Source organism: Terrapene carolina, unplaced genomic scaffold, assembly GCF_002925995.2.
Source record: "Terrapene carolina triunguis isolate 2854851 unplaced genomic scaffold, T_m_triunguis-2.0 Scaffold42, whole genome shotgun sequence".
In the NCBI taxonomy this organism is placed as follows: domain Eukaryota; kingdom Metazoa; phylum Chordata; order Testudines; family Emydidae; genus Terrapene; species Terrapene triunguis.
Genome location: NW_020664393.1, coordinates 14752686 through 14778756, shown reverse-complemented (window position 1 = coordinate 14778756; position 26071 = coordinate 14752686). Strand labels below are relative to the sequence as shown.

Genomic DNA, 26071 nt, shown 5'->3' with positions numbered 1-26071 from the left:
CCGAAGAAGTGGGTTGTAGCCCACGAAAGCTTATGCTCTAATAAATTTGTTAGTCTCTAAGGTGCCACAAGTACTCCTGTTCTTTTTACTAAAATATCTGTGGCTTGGCTACTTCAGCATAAATTGCTAATTGCAGGAGGGCAAGTCTGAAACACAAACAGTTAAAGAGGAAGAATGTGTTAGCATTCTTTAAATGAGATCTGCTTCATGTTTGTACACACATGCTCTTTTTAAAAATTCTGCTGGCATATTGTTTACGGTGGGTACTGGAAAACATCACATCTGCTTGCATCTTGCACAGAATCTCAATAACTCTATCATTCAGCAGTAGTGCTTGTTTCTGTGGTAGGCCTTTGTGGAGAGTCGATAATGCCTGCCATCTGCCACAGAGCACACAGCTACCTGCCAACAAGCAGGCTGCGGTGACCTCTGCTTCCCCACCACTGATTAGTATTCACACGCTGGCTTATTAGGAATGACCCCACCAGGCCCCTCTGTTTCTTTGCCTTTGCAGTGCTTGGCGGCTCACCTGGCAGGCACTGCATTGGAGGAAGCTAAAGATATAATCAGGGGATGCAGGCAGGCTTTGCAAAGCAGATGGTGTCTATAGTCTTGTGTCAAGGGACTGGACTGCTAATGCAAAAATTAATTCCTAATATTCAAATATTATATATTGTAATGTATAGCTATATACTGTGGAGGCCACTGTCAGAGGCTATTGAGTTATCAAGTTACAGGGTATTTAATATAAAAAATTACCCCACAGACTAATTGTTGTAGCTTCTCCCACTACTAAATTAGACTTTTTGTAGCAGGTTGTTTGACTGTTAAAGGTAGCTGGAGCAGTTATTTTCTGACTCTTAAAGTTTCATGTCTTTTTACCCCTAAAAAAGTAGTAAAACTCCTGCAGTGCCTCCTTCCTGGTTAATACATATTCAAAAACATTTTTCTTATATAAATGATTAAATCAAAATATGGAGGGATAAACAAAACAAAATGGAATGCACGAATACTTTGGTAAGATGCTATGAGATTTTTTTCCCCCCGTTCCTTTGCTTAGATAAAAGATAAAAACCAAATACGTTTCTGAATGAAGGGCGGGGGAAAAAAACCCTCTTCTAGCCCTGATATAGCTTACTGTTCCAGTTTTCAATGCTATATACAGAGGAGAGATCTAATACTTTCTTACTGAAACACGTCTGCACCGCTTTTTTTTTTTAATAGTGACATGAGAGAGCAACATCTGAAACCTTTAGTCTTTCAGAAATTTTATCATGACTCTTTCAGCACAGATACAATATAATATTAAATAAGTGTAACAGATGAAAATTATAATTGTAATCTACACCCTTGCTTGGAATCTATCCCTTGATTAAAATCTGTCCATGAGTAATTCAGATTTACCATATGTCATGAAATAAGATTTTTTCAATATATTCTAAAATAAAGGATTAAGGGAGATAAGACGAAGAAGTTAATGTTTTGGGGGATGGTGGAAATACTGTGTTGTGTCCATGAGAGAAGAGTCCCTGGCTCACCTGTGCTCCTGTTGCATCACCATTTTCATGGTTCAGTTACACTTAAGAAATCAACATTTGGTTGTGTCTTCCATCTGTCCTCTTATCCTATCAAACCAACAATGCCTGAAGTATAACCAAAGACAACATTTACCACACGGCTACATTCTAAAGAAGTGGAAAAAACCTCTGAATTCTCCCAAAAGATAAATATTAAAATACAGAGCTACAAAGATTGCCAGCTATGGTGTGGGTGTCCAATCAGTTGACCTGCTGTTCTAAGTAACATTCAGATTTAGCAATATATTTACGCAAAAGGGATATATGACACTCGTAGCACTTGCAAGTCTCCAATGACTGCTGAGCCTAAGACCAGTTTTTCTTTGTTTACATTTCTAGAATAAGTGGATAAGCCGAAGCCCCATGTTACAGAGGAGAGTGTACCATTCCATGGCTGCTGTCCAAAGGAGACTTTATGTTTTAGGCGGGAATGATTTGGACTACAATAATGATCGGATTCTTGTACGCCACATAGACTCTTATAACATAGACACTGACCAATGGACGCGCTGCAGCTTCAACATGTTGACAGGCAAGTCTTTTTCATGAAATGTACAATGAAAGCAATGTTGTGGGAGGTTTTTTGTTTTGTTTTATTTTATGAGCCTAATTCTCTTCCCTTACAGCACTTTTACAATGGTGGACCTCCACTGACTTCAATGGAACCACTCCTGATTTAGGAACCAATGCAGAGCCCATTGATGTCAACAGGAGTCTTTCCCTTGCTGCTCTAAGAGAGAAGAGAATCAGGCACAAAACATTTAAGAAGAGTGTTCTTTTGGAGCATTGCAGGCTACATTTTCAAAACAATGCAACTAAAAGGAGTTTAGTTAAACAGTCAAAATAATAAAATGATTAAATCTTATTTCCCTTTTCACCAGGTGCTTAATTGCACCAATGGAAATATCTCACTTTTTTGAGTACACAAAGGCAATTCAACTATACCTTGCACTCCTTGAAAATGCAGTTTTATAGGGTCTGCTGGTGGTGGTGGTGTTCAGAGTATTTATGGAGATGCATAACTGTCCCATACTTATTACTACACAATAGTGTCTTAACAGGATGCCAGAAAGGAGTTTATTTATTAGAACTAAATCCAATCAGAGATGAGTAGATTAGCATTGACGGCCGTTGGATTTGAAAACTTCCTCCTGAGTAGCTTGAGGGATCATTGCAGTAACAGCTACCAAAGCAGTGCACCTCATTTACCTGTGCTACACACATTACCAAGCATCATGACTGTCTGATGTGCCTCTCAGACATACTATTGACTATAAGCAGCAGGGAGAGACAGCCAACATTATGCCAGGAAAGTAATGTGTCCCAGGAGTAAACCAGTGGCAGCTGCCTTGGGAGCCGCATTGAAAGAGGCATCTCCAGAAACTTACTGCAGGAATGCTGAGGTCATTCAATCATTGGCCTGACCTGAACAACTGTTCCTTCAGATGCAGAGTTTCTGGTCGCCCAAATGCTGGTTCTTGTGGCTGCTCAATCAGCTGTAAGAGTCCTAGAATCTTGCTCGGTTGTTGCTCAGAATCCTTTGTATAGGTATCACAACAACTTCCTTGATGCAGCCCGACAAAGGATTCAGGAGCTAAAGGCTGAGCAGCAGTGAGAACAGGGAGTTTGCTCAGCTGGTTAAGTTGGGAGAAGGGAGTAATACACAGTGGTCACCAAATCCATTCTTCAGTTAGGTTGCTTTAAGGGCCAGCTTGATGTCAACAGCATTCTTTAAGTATTACTTTGAGGCTGCTACTTCTGGAAGCAAAGACATAGATAATACACATGTCTGGCTGTTTGGTGGCTGAGTCAGGGAATCAAAATGCCAGACTTAATTGAGTTAATCTATTTCCTATTGATAGATTCCTGGAACTGGTAAAACAGGGGCGGGACTAAACTTTGTTTTAAATTAAGTTTCCTTTCCATCCTTCTCTCCCCCCTCAGTGCTTTTAAAGGTGCAGGGTTGACAGCCTCTGGCAAAGAAACACTTTGTTCTTGCACAGAATAGGCAGCACAACAGGAGCAGTGGCAATGTGGGCTTCCTCACTTTGGATGTGTCTGAGCACGTCTGAAGTCAACGGGATCAGTAGCAGGGCCTGTGCTTCAAACCTGACCTTGAAGGAATGGTTCCAAGGATGAGGGTACTTTTTCCTCTCTGTGTCTTCAGCGCTCAGCCTCTCTGTTGAGACTGCCACTAAAGATTCCGCTTATAGCTGTGCTTGGTGATGGGACACTGAGTTTTAAACAGCGTTTACATTTTTCTAGAATGTCATTAACATGCGCGGATTTCTTAAACAGGCTTTTGCTATTTAAAATAGGATTGAGATTTGTAGAATAACTTCTGCTTTTAGCTATACCCATCTAACCCCGTAGAATTCAAGAGGTCTGCACACGTGCCAGTTTGGTTTCATTGGTCTAACAGTGTACCTTGTTAGAGTAGTATGTTTATATTAAACATATGGAATACACAAACACAAACACGTACAGTTGTAGATACATGCACATGAGGCTTATTTCCTACTTCAGAGATGTATTAGTATCTAGTATTTCTTACGCTACTGAAAAGAATGTTTTTAAAATATACTTTTCTTTAATACACTTTAAACTTTGCAGTCTGTTCCCTATTCAAGTGTTACTAACCTGGCTTGCAGTGTGTGGTTTTTGGCATCATCTCTGTCCTTCAGGATAGCACTCAAATTGCATTCCTGGGGATAGCACATGATAAGCCCTTCTCTCCACTTTAACTGCCAGGAATTGGTAGTTCTGAAACTGTCATGTTACAGCAAATCCATGTGCATCTCATGAATGAAATCTCCAACTTTTGATACTAACAGAGTTAATTAAAAGATGCAAGTGCTTTCGATTTCCTCTTTGCTTTAGGTCAGAATGAATCTGGCGTTGCTGTCCACAATGGAAGAATATATTTAGTTGGCGGCTATTCTATTTGGACAAATGAGCCTTTGGCATGTATCCAGGTGAGAGATTTAGGTTCCTTTTGAAGTCTCTTCAAGTGTTTCTGCAAGGGTACTTTTTGCATAGCTGTTATCAAAAAGCAAAATTTATTTGAAGTGGCGAGAGAGAGATTAGGGATGATTCTTATGCAGTCACTGAATCTCTAAAACATACCTGGGAAATGTTGTGGATATTAATAGATTTCCAGGTTAGTAATTAGATTTAATACTTCTGCATTAAATTTTCTGGGACTATGGACTGGGAAATTCCTCTCTTGACAAGATTTGGGTTAAAAAAAAAAAAAGCACTTGCATATTACCAGGTGCCATGACACTTAAAGTGTCTAAATGGAGGGGGAATGTCCTATTAATTTTTCAGCCCTCTCATTTTCCATAAAGAGGCCAGAAATAACCAGTAATTGATCTAGGTCAAAATTTGGGCTGGAACACCGCAACCTGCCTTAGTTGTGCATGTGTTCATTACTTTGCATGTTTAAAAATACTGCTGATAGCTTTGCCATTGATACTAGGTTCTCCAGTAAAGTCTTCTGCTGCTCTAGATTCCATCATAACAGCAGCTGCCCTCTTGATCCATGGCTCTTCATAGATCCCCAAAGCTGTAAATAATAATAATGAAAGTGGGATTATAGAATTACAGAAATATAACGCTGGAAGGAACCTCAGGAGGTCATCTAGACCATCCCAGACAGGTGTTTGTCTAAACTGTTTTTAAAAACCTCCAGTGATGGGGATCCCATCTCTTTTGGAAGCCTATGCCAGTACTTAACTATCCTTATAGCTAGAAAGCTTTCCTAATATCTAACCGAAATCTCCCTTGCTCCAGATTAAACCCATTACTTCTTGTCCTACCTTCAGTGGACATGGAGACACTGATCACCATCCTCTTTGTAACAGCCCTTAATTTAAAACTTTGAAGCATTTGAAACTTATTATCAGGACCCTCTGTCTTCTTTTCTCAAGACTAAACATGCCCAGTTATTCTAACCCTTTTGTCATTTGTTGCTCTCCTCTTGACTCTCCAAATTGCCCACATCTTTTCTAAAATGTGGCACCCAGAACTGGCACAGTACTCCAGCTGAGGCCTCACCATTGCTGAGCAGACCAGGACGGTTACTTTCCATGTCTTACACAACATGCCCCATGTCATACTACTCTCCTGTTAATACACCCCAGAGTATTCACTTTTTTTCACAACTGCATCACATTGTTGGCTCATCCGATAAACTCCCAGATCCTTTTTTAGAAATATTAATGCTTAGCCAGTTATTCCCCATTTGTATTTATGCATTTGATTTTTCCTTCCTAAGTGTAGTACTTTGAACTCGCCTTTATTGAATTTCATCTTGTTGATTTTGGACCAATTATCCAATTTATAAAGATCATTTTGAATTCTAATACTGTCTGCCAACCCTCCCAGCCTGGTGTTATCCACAAATTTTATAAGTGTACTCTCCATTCCATTATCCAAGTCATTAATGAAAATATTAAATAGTACCACACCCAGGACAAGCCCCTGTGGGACTCCACTAAATACATCCTCACAGTTTGACAGTGAACCATTGTTAATTACTCTTTTAGTACATTCTTTCTACCAGTTTTGCACCCACCTTATAGTAATTTCATCTAGACCACAATTCTCTACTTACGAGAATGTCAGGTTGGACTGTGTCAAAATCAAAATACATAATGTCTACAACATCCTGGCCCATAGGCCAATAACTCTGTCAAAGAAGGAAAGTAGATTGGACTGGCATAATTTGTTTTTCACAAATCCATGTTGGCCATTACTTATCACCTTATTATCCTCTAGATGTTTACAAATTGATTGTTTAATAATTTATTCCAGTATCTTTCCAGGTAGTGAAGTTAGGCTGAGTGGTCTGTAATTCCTTGAGTCCTCTTTGTTCCTTTTTTTTAAAGTTAGGTGCTATGTTTGCCCTTCTCCATTCCTCTGGGACCTCACTCATCCTCCATGTGTTCTTAAAGATAATCGCTAACCGTTCTGACATTCGTTCGGCTAGTTCCTTATGTACCTAGGGGTGATTTTTGTCAGGCTCTGTTGAAGTGAATACATCTAACTTATCAAAATATTCTTCAACCTGTTCTTTCCCTATTTTGGCTTGTATTCCTTTCACCTTGTTAATTTTAATTGTGTTGAGTCACGATTATCTTTTAAGAAAGACTGAAACTAAACAGATATTAAAGACCTCCACCTTCTTGAGGTCATCTGTTAATAGTTCTCCTATGCTAAGTAGTGGAACTACATTTTCCTTCACCCATAGAAACTCTTCTTATTACCTTTGATGTCCCGTGCTAGGTGTAACTTATTTTGTTTCTTAGCCTTTCTGATTTTGTCCCTACATGCGTGTGCTATTGTTTTGGACTGATCCTTAGCAATTTGTCCCTGTTTCCACTTTTTGTAGGATTTCTTTTTAATCTGCAGATCATTAAAGAGCTCGTGATGGAGCCGTATCAGCATCTTACTATTCTTCCTATCTTTCCTTCTCCTCAGAATAGTTTGCTGTTGCACCTTTAATATTGTCTCTGAGAAACTGCCAGTTCTCCTAAACAACTTGTTCCCTTACATTTTCTTCCCATATATTTCCCTATCAGTTTTAAGTTTGGTGAAGTCCAATGTCCAATATCTTTATTCTGCTGCTCTCACTCCTTCCTTTCCTTAGAATCATTAAATCTGTAATTGCATGATTACTTTCATACAAATTGCCTTCCACCTTCAGATTTGCCTCAATTTCTCCGTTATCCAGAATCAAATCTAAAATGGCTTTCACCTTGTTATTTTCTTCATCTTCGGAAACAATACTGTCCCTAATACATTTGAAGAACTTATTGGACATTTTGTTTTGCCATACTACTTTTCCAATAGATGGCTGGATAGTTAAAATCCCACATTACTACCAGGTCTTGTTTTGGATATTTGTTATATTTACTAGAAATTCCTTATCCACCTCTGACTCTTCCTGATAGTAGACTCCTACATGATGTTGCCCCCCTGGTTCCCTCCCACACACTTTTATCTTCACCCAGACATTCAGCTGGTCTGCCAGTCACCTCCTTCTGGACCTCAGAACAAGTGTATATATTCTTGATGTATAATGCACCACCACCTCCCTTTTTCCCCTGCCTGTCCTTTGTGAACAAGCTATACCCCTTTATACCAGTATTCTAGTCACATGATTTATCCCCCCAAGTTTCAGTGATGCCACTTAAGATGTAATTTCTTTGTACTAATATTTCCAGGTCTTCCCCATATTCCTTGTATTTGTGTATAGACATCTAAAATGTGGAGCAGTTCCCCCACTGGTTTCTTCCTTGTTGCTTCTATGACCCTAATGTAATTTTCTATTGCCCAACATCTAGTAAGGTCATTTTATACACACACACACATATCCACTTTTGTGTGGATACAAATTTATATCCACGGATATAAATTGGCCTCCGCGGAACCGCAGCGCTCTCCTGGGAACCACAGCGCCGAAAGGAGCAGAACGTGGGGCCGCCGCTCCCAGGAGCCAGCTCCTCCGGCGCGGCTATACGGCCCCCAGCCCACCCACTGGGGCAGGCACCAGGCTCATCAGCAGCTGTCCCTGGTCGCACTCTTGTGTTCAAGTGGCATGCATGCCCCCGACAGGAGATGCAGACAGTTGCGTGGAAGGGATGGGGGTAGAGCTGGGGGCGGGGCTGCGGGCTGTATAGCAACGCTGGAGGAGCTGCTGGCTCCTGGCAGTGGCGGCCCCATGTTCTGCTCCTTTCACCGCTGCAGTTGCACGGATACTGATTTATATCCGCGGATATCCACATACGTGGATATAAATTTGTATCCGCACAGGGCTCTATATATACGTAATGCAGTGCCCCAGTTGTAGAACCATCCATGATAAGTTGAGTGGGGTAACATATTTAATACTTTATTTGTTAATTTTAAATTGAAAATTAATTCACAATGGCTTGGATCGGAACACTGTACAGTACATAAAATGTAACAAACAGCACTATATCAAGTTGGGAAACGTACTAACAAACACTTGTTTATAATCTGTGGGACCTTTTAAGTATTATTTCATCTCTGTTCAAATACTACTTGATGGCAAGTGAAAATGCATTTCGGGTCCTGCTTTTGAGTGGACATTTCCCCACATCACAGAACCGTCTCAGAACTGGCAGTCTGCCCAAGAGAGACCTGAGCCTAGAAGGAAAAAAATATAACAAATGAGAAAGTGCTTTGGCAGAGCTGTAAGTGTTGACTACATATGCTCTCAGTTGCTGGCACACTGCCTAGCTTTAACCAGCACTATGAGCCCTTCTATTTTCAAATTCAGCATGCTGTTCCCTCTTTCTGAAGAAAAGCACTTTTCTCTGTATGTCTTCATTTACTCTGTCATTCAGCCAGCCCTGAGGTCCCTTGCTCCTCTAAATACCAGTTTGACAAATGATTCATATTTTGTAGTAATGGTTTAGCATCTCTGTGCAGAGTTCTACATGTGCAACCATGCAAGTGTACAGTTAGTAAGTGGGATCAAATTTTACTATTTGTTATCAAGTGACGGTTAGGATAAGATTTGGGTGATATGGACATTAATACATCAGTTGATCCCTAAATAAAATCCATTGGGCTGAAATTGCCTTTCCTTGGGATTAATAAGTGTATATAATATGTGCCAGCAAATTTGTTTCCTATTTCTTTTGTGATCCTTGAAATATTATTTTCAGCATTTTGATCCTGCAGGTGCTGGATGTTAGCAAGGAAGGGAAAGAAGAAGTATTCTACGGGCCTACACTTCCTTTTGCTTCTAATGGAATAGCAGCATGCTTCCTTCCAGCTCCCTATTTCACATGCCCCAACCTCCAGACTTTACAAGTGCCTCACCACAGGATTGGCACTGTGTGAGAAAAAGAATGCACCATCCATAAAAGCAAAAAGGGGGGGGAGGGAAGCGCTGCATACAGCAATTTCACTTTTGGATCAATTAAGCATGAACTGCTTCTTTATCTTCTACACATTTGTCTTAAAGTCAAATAACAACAGACAAAAAAATGAACATTTTTTTCACTAAAGGCTCCACACTAGTCTGCAGTTTCTCTCTGGCCCAAATTAGGAACATACACTTCATAACAACCCGTTTGCCATTTTCTCTGGGTGACAACTTATTACCTGCTCTATTTAAGTTCTTTATACATCTTTGAAAGGCATTCTGAGTGCACTCAGCATCCTGCCTGGCCTATTGTTCCTTGGGGTCTGCACATTAAATGGATTGCCAGTGGCACTGTTCAAAGACAATATAATACAATGTTTATAAGCTTAACAAGGACAATATTCTATTATGCTAGGTACCTGTGGCAAAAAAGGATAAATGCATTGACCTTCATTCCCAACTTCATCACCACTAAAGTTTTTCATTTAACAAAACTTATTGGAAATTTAGATAGTGTGAAGCATAATAAAGCAAAAAACCAACAACCCCACCCCCCCAAATATATTATGGGCCTCTACCAAGGAACTGATTTTTTGCATCTCACCTGAAATACAGAAGGACTGAGGTTTCAGTGGCTATTACTGTACAACACTGTACTGAACCTGCTTGTCAAAGAAATTGATATACAAAATTATCTTTATTTACCAAGGTCTACTTTTAAATGTTATCTTCTATCAGACGGTCAATTCTTCCTGACACCTGCAATCTTTTAATGGTTGGAAATAACCTCTTTACTGTATAATTAAAATGCACCATTCACTTAATATTTTTAACAGCCAGTTTGTAAAGGGTTACCATATGTACTATTTACAATTCTCAATGAACAGTCTCATTTTGTCCAACATATGGTACCACAAATCACTGGCCTCCAGAGGCTAAATCGGTGTATAATAAAGTCAATATTTTATTTATTCTTTCAATTTATAGAGTGTCTCCATGCAATACTCCAGGCATATGTACAATTTATAATAATAAAACCAAACCATTATATTCTGGTTTTCTCTGGCTATTGTGACCCCGGCCCTTTTTTTTTTTTTTTTTTTGATGTTTTTGCCATTTATTTGCATATATGTGACATGGGTGTTTGTAAATATTAACCAAGAATACTATTAAACCTCTTGGTTGATGACCTAAGGGCACAGTGCATTTCTCTGATCTATGTACTTATAGGTCCTGCACCACCATAACATTTGAACATATCTCAGAACATAGAATTCCTGCTGCTATTCATGGTAATTTCAAGTTCAGAATAGCATCTAGGAATACCCAATGTATTTTTGGAGAGGAGCATTTTGCTCTTAGTCCATCGAGAGCTGTTACTGAGTCAAATAAATTTGATCATACAGATGGTAAGTCTTTTCAGGGCTACTGTTAGTGATAAAAGGAAGTTCCACTTATCCCATCTGATTCTCCTTCTTGGAGTTGTCCTTAGGAAACTTCACCTTTTCAATGTGTCAGCATAGATTTTATATAAAAAATTGTTTTGTCAATTGTCCTAGACAACTTAAATGTAGACTGGGTAGAAGAGATCTAACTGTATATTTGTCACCTGGAATGATTATCTGAGCACTGACAATACTTTCTTTCCATGAAGACTCAGCTGTGAAGAAGTTTAGATCAAGGTATTCCCCCCCCCCCCCACACACACACACCAATTGTATGTAGAACTGCATGGCTCATGGGTCTGGAAGGTCACTGAATTTTTGATTTTGCTTTTCTCTCGTCTCCTGCATCCAGAGGCATTTCTTAGTTTCTCAATACAGAACAGGAATTCTTGAAAACTTACCCTGACTTTAGAAAGTAATCTATAAGGTCTATGCCTTGCTTTGTATTTGGGATTCCCAGGACCAAGTTGTTTGTATTTTCCAGTAGCCTCAAGTGTTTTATTGTCTAGGGAGTGTGGACTAAGTGATCAGAGCAATGGTCTGAGAGTCAGGGCCCCCAGCTTCTTACATCAGTTCTGCATATGAGTGAATCATAGAATCATAGAATATCAGGGTTGGAAGGGACCTCAGGAGGTCATCTAGTCCAACCCCCTGCTCACAGCAGGACCAATTCCCAACTAAATCATCTCAGCCAGGGCTTTGTCAAGCCTGACCTTAAAAACCTCTAAGGTAGGTGATTCCACCACCTCCCTAGGTAACCCATTCCAATGCTTCACCACCCTCCTAGTGAAAAAGTTTTTCCTAATATCCAACCTAAACCTTTCCCACTGCAACTTGAGACCATTACTCCTTGTTCTGTCATCATGTACCACTGAGAACAGTCTAGATCCATCCTCTTTGGAACCGCCTTTCAGGTAGTTGAAAGCAGCTATCAAATCCCCCCTCATTCTTCTCTTCTGCAGACTAAACAATCCCAGTTCCCTCAGCCTCTCCTCATAAGTCATGTGCTCCAGTCTCCTACTCATTTTTCTTGCCCTCCGCTGGCCTCTTTCCAATTTTTCCACATCCTTCTTGTAGTGTGGGACACACTACTCCAGATGAGGCCTCACCAATGTCGAATAGAGGGGAATGATCACGTCCCTCGATCTGCTGGCAATGCCCCTACTTATACAGCCCAAAATGCCGTTAGCCTTCTTGGCAACAAAGGCACACTGTTGACTCATATCCAGCTTCTCGTCCACTGTAACCCCTAGGTCCTTTTCTGCAGAACTGCTTCCTAGCCATTCGGTCCTTAGTCTGTAACAGTGAATGGGATTCTTCCATCCTAAGTGCAGGACTCTGCACTTGTCCTTGTTGAACCTCATCAGGTTTCTTTTGGCCCAATCCTCTAATTTGTCTAGGTCCCTCTGTATCCTATCCCTACCCTCCAGCGTATCTACCACTCCTCCCAGTTTAGTGTCATCTGCAAACTTGCTGAGAGTGCAGTCCACGCCATCCTCCAGATCATTAATGAAGAGATTGAACAAAACCAGCCCCAGGACTGACCCTTGGGGCACTCCGCTTGAAACTGGCTGCCAACTAGACATGGAGCCGTTGATCACTAATCAACCTCTAGGCTGATTTCCCCCATCTGGAAAAGGTGTATATAATACTACCCATTTCACTGGTGTTGGGAGAACTTATTGAAGTTTGTAAAGCACTGAGACAGACAAAAGTTCCCAGGATATTTTCTGCATTTACACCTCAAGTTTTCTTGTTTTAGTATTTTAATTTCTGTAAACCCAAGTCCACTCACCAGTCCCCTGTATGGCCGGCTAGCCATAGCTGTGAAGTTATAGTTAAAAGGTTTCTTTCGGAAGGACAGAGGATTACCATTTATTTAACTGGCCGTTTATCCATGGCAGCAGGCTGTGTAGAAAGTTTCAAGAACTTGGAGTGGCATTAGTTTCCTTATGCAAAGCTGCATGTGCCATACAGGTCAAGGACCAACCGACAGGAGAGTATATGGCAAGAAAAAGTTATCACATTTGCTCTGATCTTTCAACACTTTTACTGTTCTGGTTGTCCTCATCAATTGTCTATCCTGGTGAATAGCAGTTTTAAACAGCTGTGCAACTGCATTAAATTAGTTGTATGGTTCCAGAGCTTGAGGACACAGCCTATGCTGCAATTAGTGTCAGGATTCTGCTCTGGTTTCTAATCATCAGACTCCAGCAATCAGAGACATCTTTCATGTTGATCACTTACCTTTTGCATGCTGTGCTATTTGCAGCTTCAGTTATAGAACATGCAGATTTATACCTGACTCCAAGAGAGAGGAGGAATTCTACTTTTCAGTGCCTAAAGTTAGGGAGTGCCATTTATCTTTTACCAGGTGAGAGATTATGCAAAGAGGCTCTCCCTGGTGCCAGCGGGGTATACTGTGCTCTCGGGAGGATTGGGGGTGAGCAGGTGATGGTTTGGAGAAGGCAGCTTTGACTAGGAGCTGGGGTTCTGTAGGAGTCCTGCTGGCAGAGGCTGTGCAGTGGATGCAATTGAATCAGCACATGTCCCCAACTAGTGCCGCCCATTTCTGAGGCTAGATGGGCTGCAGGATCCTTGGTGTTGGTGGGTGCCTTCCATAGGCCCAGTCTCCACAGAGACTTCAGTGGTGTGAAATTTACCTAATCTTCTGCCAATGCAAATCTTGGAGTGAATCAAACCCAGCATCTGTTCCTGCCAAGTCACCAGTTTTGACACTGTGGTCGAATAGAAGATCTGTCCAACTGCTATTTTTTGACAGAGCCTTAAGTTGTCACTTTACTTTTGGACCAGAAAAGGAAAAGAATGTTTTCCACATGGCCAGTCTACTCTAGGAGTGAGAAGAAAACAGTGAGAAAGCTGATGGTAACATCATTCGCTTGGGCTTCCAACTGGAGAAAAGAATGTGGAGTAATGGACAAGATCTCAAGCAATAACAACTCACTCAAGCCTCTTCATCATCTTAACAAGGGGAAATAGCGGTAAGACTGAATAATTCAGTAGTGGGTCTATAAATTGTTGGGATAGAGGCCATGTGGGTACTGCAGTCTTATTTTTATTGACTAAATTTGCTAGCATCTGGAAATAGATCTTTGAGCCACAAGATCTTGAGCAGTAATGAAGCGTCTAAGACTTGTATCTCTCTCTCCTGTGGTCTACTTTTTAGGTCACACCCATAAAGAGTAATATTTACCTTTTATAGAGGGCATTTAGTCCCAAAGGATATGGAGGTGTTTTATCAGTTGTACCTATAGGCACCACATCACTGAAATTCAGCCATCTTGTGTGGCTTATCTGATTCCCGAGCATAGTGCTAAGACACTGGTTTGACACAGATGAAAGAACACAGATAACATCAACTTTACTTTCTACAGCATCTTCATTTTCCCTTGAGCATTTCACATCCAAGCACTGACCAAAGAAATATTGAGATGTTATGGCCCAGTTGTCAGTATGACAAAAATGTTGTAGAATATGTATTTTTTTTTAAATCCCAGTATATCTATTGTATGCTGTATATTCATGACTTATTAGCTTTCAGGTAGAGTACCTGGACCTGAGATAGAATTACAAAAGTTTGTACTGTTTTGCCTTGAGGTTTGCCTAGGGTTCTTTTTCCCCCCTACTAATATAGAAATTTAGTACATCAGTTGCAGAATCAGGAAGAAATAGATAATTGAATGTGCACACAAGCAGAAACAACATAGGCAGAATGTGGAACAAATGCAAAAAAAGGCGGCATCTGTTTACTGAAAATTAGAATGTAGAATAAATTAAGAGGGCAAGGTTAAAATACTTCCTCTGCAGTCAAGAGTTTGCAGGGAAGGAGGACTTGGCAGGCAGTTTAAGAATGTAGATTATGTAAAAGGATAATATTTTGTTTCTGGGGAAATTACTTAGCTTTTTTTCAAAATAATTTTTGAAAGAAAAGGAGAGAATGTCAGTATTCAGTGGTATTTTCAGTAGAGATTATCTTGTTATAATGCAAAGCTACAGCAGCTTTTCTATAATGCCAGAACTCAAAAAATTAATATATGAAGAAATCAAGATACCTTCTGCAGGAGCGCTGCTTGTCTAAGGCATTATTTAGCAACATCACACTGCTTATACGAAATGGAAGTTGCATCATCTCAATTTTTCTTCATGTCCACACTTCTCCTATAATTCCATAGTGAATTTAAGTTGCTTGTATTTTTTTTAATGTATTGAATGTTTGCCCTTCAGCCAATTTCTGACTATTTTCTGATAAAATAAATATGTACCTTTAAGACATATGTGTATAAATAATATCAACTGTGAAATATAAGCCTACAGTATGGACGTCTAATTTACAGAACTAGCTGTGCCAGGTTTTGATGTTGCTCGCAGAATTCATCACATGGGCTAAGATGATAATTTTATATTAACCTTTTTACCAAAACAGACATGAGGGAAATCAATTTACAACTGATAAATATGGGGTATTCAGTTGGTACTAGGATAACTTACTTATACAGTGATGTCCTGTTCAAATGTAAGAGGCAAGCTCTTCCAGGAACTACACTATAGGGCTTAACAAGTTGGTCTAGAAAACTTAGTGAATTTTGTTCCCAATCCTGTAACCCCTTTGATGTGGGCAAATTCCTGTACCTGTAACAAGACGATATAGATCAAGATACAGAATGAGGATCTTTTAGTTAACAGTTGCTTTTCATTTGTGTAGTGGGAGACCACCACCTTCAAAAGGTTTTGTTTTATACATAGCTCAAAGAAGTTTTTTGAGACAAAACTCACTTCCTAACCATTCATACTTCTGTGTATTCTACAACAATCTAACTCCGCTATGACATGCTGACACCACACTGGGTTTTTATCTTCAGTATATTTTTGTAACCATTTCTAACAGAAGGGCTGATTACATCACATTTTAAATACAGCAGCAGCTAAAAATAATTAAGATAAATTATGATGAAATGTAGTTCCTAAAAAACCTCCCAACATATCTAATTTTCAGAAGCTATAGAAGAGGGAAAAAGACGACTGCAGTAATGCCTATTATCCATTTCTTGAGGGAAATATGGCAATTCCATTTAAATGGACAGTTATGGAAGTTTTCATAAATGACAATGTAAGTGGTGTATGTTACTGGAAGCTCATGTTCTGTATAATTACACCAAATACTGTACAGATCTTTATTCTTTGCATGTGTGCACTGCCTTATTCCATCATAAAAGGGTAAAATTTGCTATCTTATGAGCTATTTCATCTTAGGAAATGCCCGCTCACTTCATTTTTTGTCAGTGAACATGGAAGCGAGGCATAATTTAATATATCTTGTTCTTGCTTTCCACTAACAATACAAAAATGTGAAAATTTTAAAAAATAGATGGACATTTCCATGGGAATAATGGAAGTTAGTGTGAATTTTTAACAATGCTTTTTTCCTTTTCTTATTCTTTTAGATAATCATTTTAGGGTTCAAAAAAAAAAAAAAGGAATCTGCAGTTTGGCATGGCATATTGGACAGTTGTTCTATACCAAAGTGTGATGGATCAGAGGAGATCAGTATCCTGAATTCAGTAATAGAGGAAATATATTAAAAAGGTATTTTATTTTTATCCAGTTATTAGTGCTGTGTGTCTCAGCGAGGAAAGCCTGCCTCATATATACACACACAGTAACAGTACTGAAGCAGCTATCAGAGTAGAAGATGTATAAATGAGGCTTTTGTTACACTGACAGCAGCACTCCTGCTGATTTATTTTTTTTTATGAGGGTGGGGGGGAGGGAAATGACATTTAATGAGCCACTGTAGTAGTTTTGAAAACTTTTTAACAGAAATTTAATATTTGATCAAAATACCATTGAATACTGCAATGATGTGATTACAATCATTGCTGTGGGGATGCTGGTGAATAATGTCATAAATGTCTTAGAAAGTCACCAGCTCACATATTCATAAAACGAGCTGGACAAAGCGTACCCGTATAAGTCTTGTTGAATTCCATTAGCAATCCTAGCTACAGTCTTATTCTCTGGGTTTTCTTCTTAATTATGGAAATAAGTCACAAATGTTATAAAACACCTAAGCGCAATATTGCTTTAGCAATGTTCTACAAAACATGGAGACCATTTCTGCTATTATGTTTTTTGGAGCGGCACTGCTCTATTACTATACAAATGAGGATTCCCCCAAGGGAAACCTGCAAAGGGCCAAATCACAGGGATGGAGCAAAGCTGGCATAAAAGGACTTAGTACTCCATTTTAAAATATTGCAGGGCTGAACAGAATCTACAGTCCCTTGCAGGCAGGATGCCTGAAGAGCTGGGTAAAACTCCTGCTACCATAAATGGGGAGGAGATACAAATGTGGCCCATTGCTCCCCTTGCATGGGGTTTTGGCTCAGCTGATCCACAAATGCACAAATCAGTTGGGCAGTTCCAGTCCCGCCCAAAATCCCTCTTGCTCTGCAGCTAGCCGCAGAGACTCTCTTGAGATCTTCTCCAGGGAACAGGAAAGGATCTCTACCTTGTCTGGGATCTCCTCTGCAAATGGCCCCATGTACAACTGATCTGCAGGTGCACAGTGCCTCCCACGATGTGTCTGCAGTAGCTTATAAATGAATGGTTTGTTTAAAAGGAAGTACTTCTGCTTTTAAAGTGTTCAGATGTGTTGTTAAAGGAAGTATAAAAACATTAAATATACTTTCTATACACTCATGCAATATTCAGTACCTTAAAAGGTCTTTACAGCTACAACATATAACAGACATACACAATAGACGGCTGGTTTTAGACTTACTTTAATTTTCCTTAAATGTATTTTAATTCAGCAGCCTTTCTCCTAGTGAAATATTTGGGTGGAGTGTTTTGAGGTATACTAGACAAGCCGCCCTACCCCATAATACTCTGCAAAAGCCTTGCTCTCTTTATTAGCAAGACTGTCAGTCAGTCACATCTGTCCCTGTCCACACCAAATAATTAAACTATACCAGATTGCCTGCTTGACAGTAGTTAAGTGATATCATGCAAAATGCTTTATTTCTGTTTGCATTAACTTTTTGACAGAAAAGAACAATAGTTTCCAAACTGTTTAAATTAGTGTCTCATGCACCAAGAGCTATGTCACATTTTCATAAAGCATTGTTGCTTTTTTAGAAACTTTACAGACAGTATCCACTCTACCTTTAAAAACCTCACTGAGCACACTATTAAATAATTTGTTACAATACCTACTCTACCTATTCTTTAAAAGTCGAAGGGTTTACTTTCAGGAAGTAATACTACAGTAAGACATCTGTTCTGCTACCTACTGTGTGATAAAACTCAGATTTCGAAGGCATCTCTATTAATCTCATTTGGAGAGTTTTCTTGAAGGGAAAAAAAAAAAGCTTTTTAGAAGCACAAGCCTCTTGAGATGAATAAGACTCCTTCCAGGTGCAGAAGCTTACAACACAAGTTCAATAAGTCACTTTCATAATGAAAAGAACCTCCATGTTCTGCACTATTAAGTAGCCTAAAGAGGCTTTTAGTTACTACATTATCTGACGTAACAATAGCTGATTTAGGGAAAAGATTATCTGTTTCTACTTGATAGGAGCACTGTAACAAAACAGATGCTGCTCTGAACAAGATTGTAGGGACATTTCTGAAGCTGTAGTTGTTACACAAAAATAGTCTCTCTTCCTCCCCCATTAACTCTGTAAAGTTAAGGCTGAATAACTTTAAAAATAGATAACCAATTCAATGGTGTTGTCAGAAGGTACACACACGCCACTTCCCATGCCACAGGAATAACTCTTAGGAACTCATGTTAATGAGTCAAGTGAAAGATGTGAATTCTACAGAATCTTAAATTAAAGTTAAGGAACTTTTATTTTATTTAGAGAAAAGTTATGACGGACTAGAGAAAGGATCAAGGACACAGTGAGATGTTTGAGAAATCCATCTAGCCAGACTCACCCAATGTTAAACACAGTCTGAACTAACTAAAGATTTTGAAATCAGTTCTTCTAAGTGCACCAGCCTTCTCGCTCTCTCCCTTTATCCTTCGTCTAAGTTAAACTAGCTAATGAAATTCACATCAAATTTTGTGGATTTAACTAGATTTTTAATTTAGTTCGTTTTAAATCCAGGATAAGAGGAAGAATAGGAAATTACCACTTCAGTCAGAATGGGAGATCTCCTTGATATTCAGGAACCTGAGACTTGCTTGCTTGCTCCCTCCCCCCAGGACAACAGAGATGAGGAACCTGAAAGACCCGAAAGGTTTCAATACAAGAGCAAGGTTAGGACACCTGTCTCTATTCTGTGCAACACATACATAAGCCTTTCTATTAACGTAAGATAGCCTAACCCTGACCCAGCTTTTGGTGAAGACATTGCATTCACTGAGCTCAGCATACTGACATGAAGTGCCTTTGTGTGCTCAGTATGAAAGCCTGCTGCCTGACCCCCAGAGTTCTACACATCACACTTATTTCTGATCTACAAAACACTTTCCCATTAAAAATTTAGAAATTAAAATTTTGTTCAAAACACACAATGTCAATGGGACTTGAGCTAAGTCACTTAGGCTCTACTGAAAATCCCACACATTGTCTTGTGACTTCTTGTGAATTTTAGATGGATGTTTCTAATATTTAATGAATTTGCAATATCTTTCAGTCATCAACTGAAAGACAAAATATTTGAATTACTCTTCATATTTCTGGCAATAGTCAAACGCTACCAATGCTATTGGAAAAACAGCTTAACTTTTTAAAAGCATTAAATAGATTCTATCTGTAAAGATAAACAACTTTGATAGTGCATTACAATAACAGTACAGGCAGTAACAGTGTGCAAACATTTCAGGGGGAAAGAATTAATCACCAATACATCGTTAACTTGTCTCATTTTCCAGTTTTAGTATCTCATTTTGACCAGTTGCTGTAAGGCGAGATAACAGTCTTTTGTAGGCTTCTCTGTTAAAAACAAAAGCATATAATATGTTAGTTAAACAATTTCATAGGACTGAAGAGTAAAAAAATACAGTTTTCATGCAAGCTTTTCACGTAACGTGAGGTAAAACCAGAACTTTTTCCTTCCTCACTTCTGCAATTGCTTTGTTTACTATGAATTTTTAGCAAAGTTTGGCTGAGGGGCAAACAAGGATCGAATGGCATGGCACCTAAGAACATAAGAGCGGCCATACTGGCTCAGACCAATGGTCCATCTAGCTCAGTATCCTGTCTTCCGAAAGTGGCCAATGCCAGGTGCTTCAGAGGGAATGAACACAACAGGTAATCATCAAGTGATCCATTCCCTGTCACCCATTCCCAGCTTCTGGCAAACAGAGGCTAGGGACACTATCCCTGCCCATCCTGGCTAATAGCCATTGATGGACCTATCCTCCATGAATGTATCTAGTTCTTTTTTTAACCCTGTTATAGTCTTGGCCTTCACAACATCCTCTGGCAAAGAGTTCCACAGGTTAACTGTGCGTTGTGTGAAGAAATACTTCCTTTAGTTTGTTTGGTACATAGATCTTGAAGATATTCCATTTACTAAGTAAACTTTCCTCCTAAGCTAGACACTTCTTTATTTTAAATTGTGTATTTACTTGTCTAGCTGAGGCTCAAAACCAGAATCACGTACAGAGCTCACTATGTTACCACATATTTAATTTTTGTTTAGGATATTTTGTATGTAGTTCATGGAGTGGTGGTTCCAAAACGGCACACTATGACAGGTTGCTACAATGGGCTTAGAAAGAAGGTTAAAGATATCACCATATCATTAGTTAATTATCCATGAAGACATTTATGTAAAGAACAGATATGAAATATTTCTATATTTTTCTTCACAAAATATCCTTCTCAGTCATTTCAATTCTACAAATAGGTTGCATATATTTGCTGTAATTTTCATGTTAAACCATAACATTTGATAGTGTCATTACCAGTGTAATTTCTTGGCATTGGTTCTGATTTACATGGGATCTGAACTTTAACAAAATATAGTAAGCATACATAGAATAATGCAAAATTATATACATAGATATTTATGCTTAGAGGATCTAGATTTGAGAAAGAAAGCTTTTTACGAGGATGACTGTATTTTCATTGTTCATGAATAAGACTATGGTTATGTCACGGAAGTCACGGAATCTGTGACTTCCAGTGACCTTTGTCACATTGAGGGCCCTTCTCAGCTAACCAGCCGCCCTGTAGTGTAAAAAACTGCTATCTGACTGAATGTGCTACTTAGAGTGTACTAAGCATGCTCCGTAACATCTGCTGAAGCCAGCAGCAGGGGACTCCTGCAGCAGCCCAGCTTCCGTAGGCTGCTGCCTGCACCCGCAGGGACCCCTAAGCTCCCCAGCTGCCAGTGCTGGCGGGGACCCCTGAGCTCCCCAGCTGCCACTGTGAGCAGCTGGTGTCATCCGCCCCCCTCCGCCACCTCTGGGCTGCAGGCAGAGGGATACCGGAGCTGCTCAGCGGCCACTGAAAGAGGCCCCCACACAGTTCACCAGCCTCCGTCGCTGGCAGGGAGACCCTGCAGCTTCCAGCTGCTGCAGGCAGGGGAAGGGGAAGGGGCAGGGTGCTAGACCCTCCTCCCTTCCCATTTTGTCAGGAAGGTGTTTTTAGTAAAGTCAGGGACAGGTCACGGCTTCCGTGATTTTTTGTTTCTTGCCTGTGACCTGTCCATGACTTTTACTAAAAATATCCATGACAAAATCATAGCCTTATTCATGGATCACCTTAAAGGGGTGGGCAGGGAAGCAGTTTATTAATAAAGTTTTTACGCATGTATAGAGAAAACATTGTGGAGAACATTAACACCAGATCTTAGAGTAGTTATTACTAAAGAAAACTTGACAGTTTGGTAATCCCCTAGTATATTCTTGGGGAAGTTCAAACAAACTGTCTTTTTACGGTCTGTTAGCAAATGGATGAGCTTTGCTTTATTGACAGTATAAAAAATGTTATATAAAAGTGTCTACAGACTACATGATCAAAAGAAAAAACTGAGGGAATTTGAAAATCCTTCTATGAATAGTGGAATAGCAGTCTAACACAGCATGTACTTACTTAAAATAGAAGCAACTATTTTTTCGTGGAGGGTAAGAGGGGCTTTAAAAGGAGAGAAACTGAATAAAAAGCATCATATTTTATTTTATATTTAACTCCTTTCATTTGTACTCTGTTGAAAATGAAACTTGTAGCATGGACAATGACTGAAAAATATGCTTAGACACTGTACATATTTAATGAGCTGGAGTTTGTATGACTGTATAAAATACAAAATGAATATAATATTTATAGCCCCAATCCTGCAAAGAGTTACACACTTGCTTAACTTTACACATTGTGGGTAAAATCCAGACCCCACTGAAATCAATGGCAAAACTTGCAAAGGCTTCAATGGAGCCAGGATTTCACCCTTTCAGTAGCCCTAGCCCCACTCAGCAAAGAACTTAAGCAACAACATAATTTTAAGCACTTCTAGAGACTAAGACTACATCTACACTACAGCACTTGCAGCTGTGTCACTGAAACGCTTGTGGTGGAGATGCTCTCCTGTCAGCTAAACTCCTGCCTCCACGAGAGGTGGTAGCTACGTTGGCGGGAGAAGCTCTCCCAGGCTTCTCCCACAGACATAGCATTGTCCATACCTGCACTTAGGTCAGTATAATTTACGGCACTCAGGGGTGAGGGTTATTCACACCGCTTAGTGACGTTAGTTACAGTCATATGCCTAAATACCCAGCTGAATAGGAAACGCCAATAGTAAATTTACATATTTGATCCTTAGCTAGATCAAAAACCAATAAATGTAAGAATAATTGGGACCTATGAGAGTTAATATTCTACATGGTTAAACACTGTACTCATGTTGGAACAAACATTACACATTTTAATGTGCATATTACTCAATTAAAAAAAACTCCTGACTTTCAGTATTTTTCCTCCCTTTAAATTTTAACCTCCATCCCTCTCCTTTCTGTATCAAGGGAATGAAAAGGAACACATTACCTTATTACAGAAAAGTACTGCTCCCTCATTATGTTATTCTTACTTTGGTAGAAAAAAAAAAATCTGAACACCAATCTCTTACTAGTGCTTAGGACCACAGCATGCATTCTATTTTCTTGACTTATAAAAGTGAGACAAATTATACTTTTATGCATGAGAAGATGGAATCGTTCCTCCTCATTTAGAATCCTCTAAGTGAGCATCTTCCTTAATATATGTATCCTGCATGACTGTATCCACTCTACAAGACTGATTTCTTGACCCTTTCTCTCATGCTCCACTAGGAAATCATACATTACTGGTGAAGTTCTGGTTCATTGTAAAGTATATTTTGGTATCCTCTTTTTGTTTTAATTTTAGTATTTTCAGTTTATATTATATAAAATTAAAATGACTCTGAGGAAAGGATTTTTTGAAAGCTCTGAAATCACCAGCTTTTATTTTTTTTATTTTATACTGTGTACAAAAACCCTTAAAATTAATCCATGGATATTTCTTATGCCAAGCCTGAATCAGATATTTACACTAAAATTGGAGTACAAATCCTTAAAAATAGGGATTTATAGCACAATCCAACTAAGGAACTAAATCGATTGTAAGCTCTTTGGAGCAGGGACTGACTTTCTGTTTTGTGTTTGTATCGCATGTAGCATAAAGAGGTCCTGGTCCATGAGTGGGCTCCTAAGTGCTAATGTAATATAAATAACCATTATTTATTTATATGGAAGCCAGCAGGCTCTGCATTAAATTACTGTGTGTGTTTTTGTAAGCTTGGTGTCAAAACATCTGAGAAAGCATTTCACAATTCTAAGTTATCTGTATGTGCTAAAGTTCTAAAAAAAGGTAAATTTCTGGCTGAACGTACTTACACATCAGTTACACGAAATCTACGCTGCAGTCTAAAGTTGCCATCCATCAAGAGAATACACCTCTGTTGTTCACTGACAAAAAGCAATAATAATACAAAATGTACCTTTGTGCAGTGTTTCTGCCAAGCCCTTGTTTGTGCTCTGAATCCTTCAGGGACTGTGATATTGTTGGAATCAGACTGATAACTAGGGGCTGATCCAAGACTGCCACTACTTCCAGGATGCTGTAAACCTGATGATCATATACTGTGGTATAGTCCTGGATAAATTGCCTGAAGGAGAAACAGGGGCACTTCATGCAAGGTCAAAACTAGATATAGAGACTGTGCAAAGAAACAACCACCAATAGAGTCTGATCAGCAGAACCATCTTGAATGCATGGAAGTTTTCATTTTATACAAAAGACTTTAGGGGCTGCATTTTTAAAGGCTAATGCTACAGGATCAACATGTACATGCACACATTTTTACCAGTGAAACTTAAAGTCCGGAGATCCTGCAAGCTGCTCCATGTGGGCTGACCCCTTCATCCAGGGCACTCTGCCCTGAAGCAGGCGTCTTCTTGCGTGGAGGAGCTTGCAGGATCAGGGCTTAAATATATATATAATAGTCAGAATGGTGAGGTGAGGGCATGCAAAATCGGACATAAAATGCCCCCTGAAAAAGTTGCTTTTTGTAGCGTGTGGGCAGACTTGTGTTCCAGCAAAGAGCCCTACTGATTTCAATGGGACTGTCCACCCAGCTGTCAGCCTGCACACTATACAATACAGGATCAGGGTCTATGTTTGCAAAATTTCTTTGGGCACTGGGCTCATGCAATTTGTTCACTATATGTGCATGGAGAGTGAGATTCATGGGCAATACAATCCTGTCAAGTTTGGTAAAAAGCTCAATTTTCACGGTGAAAAATCTGAATGTCACAAATTCGGAATTTCAATAATAAAAAATGTAAAAGCAAAAAAAAGTCAGATGTGCCTTTCAATTTAGGAATGTACACTTTGGCAACTTGGCCTCTGACAACATGCTTCACCATTCGCCCAAGGAGTTTCTCCCATTATGGTTGCAATACATCCCTCTGTTGTTTATCTTTCAAAACAGTATGGAATCCACAGGAAAACTTGTATTTTTTTCTTTCACTTTTTAGCCAACCAGTATTTTAAACCACTGCCAAGAATGCAATAATTTAAGTACCATAAACAAGTAACAGTGCATTAGGTTAGGGATAATTAGTTATTTAAAAAAATATGTTTGCTGTCAAATGCTTTGCAATAGCTGCACTGCCAGTTGGCGTATTTTCTGGTTACCTAAACACAGAAGTCAGTTGGGTGGCAGGTTCTCTTCCCAACCCTGCTTGGCAGCCTTCTACCATATACTGCAGAATCTCGCTAGATAGTTTTTTAACTGTAAAAAAAAACAAAAAAAAACACAAGCTAAGTTGGCTATAAAGAACAGAACGAATCACATAAAAGAATCATTTCTTTTATTCAACAGAAAAGGGGTTTCTGAGGCCCCTCCAACATTCCATAAAAACTCCATGTCCCACAATATCTGGTTTTCTCCATATAAAAGCATTAAGGGGTCGGAAGCAGGGCAATTGCCCGGGGGCCCATGCCACAAGGGGCACAGCGAAACTAAGTTGCTCAGGCTTCAGCCCCAGGTGCTGGAACTCAGGACCTCAGGCTTCGGCTTTCTGCCCTGAACCCTAGCAAGTCTAACGCCAGCCATGTTTGGCGGATCCCCTGAAACCAGCTCATGGCCCCCCAGGACCCCCGGACCCGTGGTTGAGAACCACTGCCATAGAACTCTGACCTCCCCACTGTTATGATTGAAATACACAGATTTTAAGCACTGTCTTTTTTAAAAGGGGGAAATGTATATTTTAAGCATTGTCCCCTCAAGACATACACGCTCCATGGAAATGGAGGTATATATTTCAGTTTGGGTTTTGTTTGTATTCTTTAGATCATTCCCACTCCGAATGAGAAGGAAGCAGTCAGGCCATTCTACCCTGCTCAAAACCAAGAACAGGAACTATCAACTATCACCAACAGTACTACTGTCTTTTTTCTCTCTCGCTTTCTCCCCCCACCCCCCCCCAAAAAAAGTACTCAATATATTTATCCTTCCCTCCACCCCAATTTATTTGGGATAATACTAATTTGCAAAGCTTATTTTCTTCTTTTATAAATTTGGAGCTGTATTCAACCCTGGGTTATGTTGGGTTCCTGGTCTTGGCAGAAAGTCATCCTACAGAGAGG

The 26071-nt window shown here is 39.5% G+C and overlaps 2 protein-coding genes across 3 annotated transcripts in view; one reads left to right on the top strand and one right to left on the bottom strand.

Moving 5' to 3' along the window:
- KLHL32 (kelch like family member 32) overlaps positions 1-13925 on the top strand; it is a 142318-nt gene extending 128393 nt beyond the window's left edge. Inside the window, exons 8-10 of one of the 2 annotated variants that reach the window (XM_029912261.1) lie at positions 1917-2109; positions 4458-4552; positions 13740-13925. In XM_029912261.1, coding sequence (XP_029768121.1) covers positions 1917-2109; positions 4458-4552; positions 13740-13925 — 474 coding nt within the window. Of the gene's footprint in view, positions 1-1916; positions 2110-4457; positions 4553-9293; positions 10483-13739 lie in introns of those variants that run through there. The other variant, XM_026652917.1, reaches the window with a different exon arrangement.
- A 5616-nt stretch (positions 13926-19541) lies between these two features.
- Positions 19542-26071, bottom strand: part of MMS22L (MMS22 like, DNA repair protein) — a 133753-nt gene continuing 127223 nt past the window's right edge. Inside the window, exons 23-25 of the mRNA XM_024192653.2 lie at positions 25118-25214; positions 23919-24086; positions 19542-19891 (exon numbers count right to left, since the gene is read on the bottom strand). Coding sequence (XP_024048421.1) covers positions 19810-19891; positions 23919-24086; positions 25118-25214 — 347 coding nt within the window. The 3' untranslated portion in view covers positions 19542-19809. The remainder of the gene's footprint in view (positions 19892-23918; positions 24087-25117; positions 25215-26071) is intronic.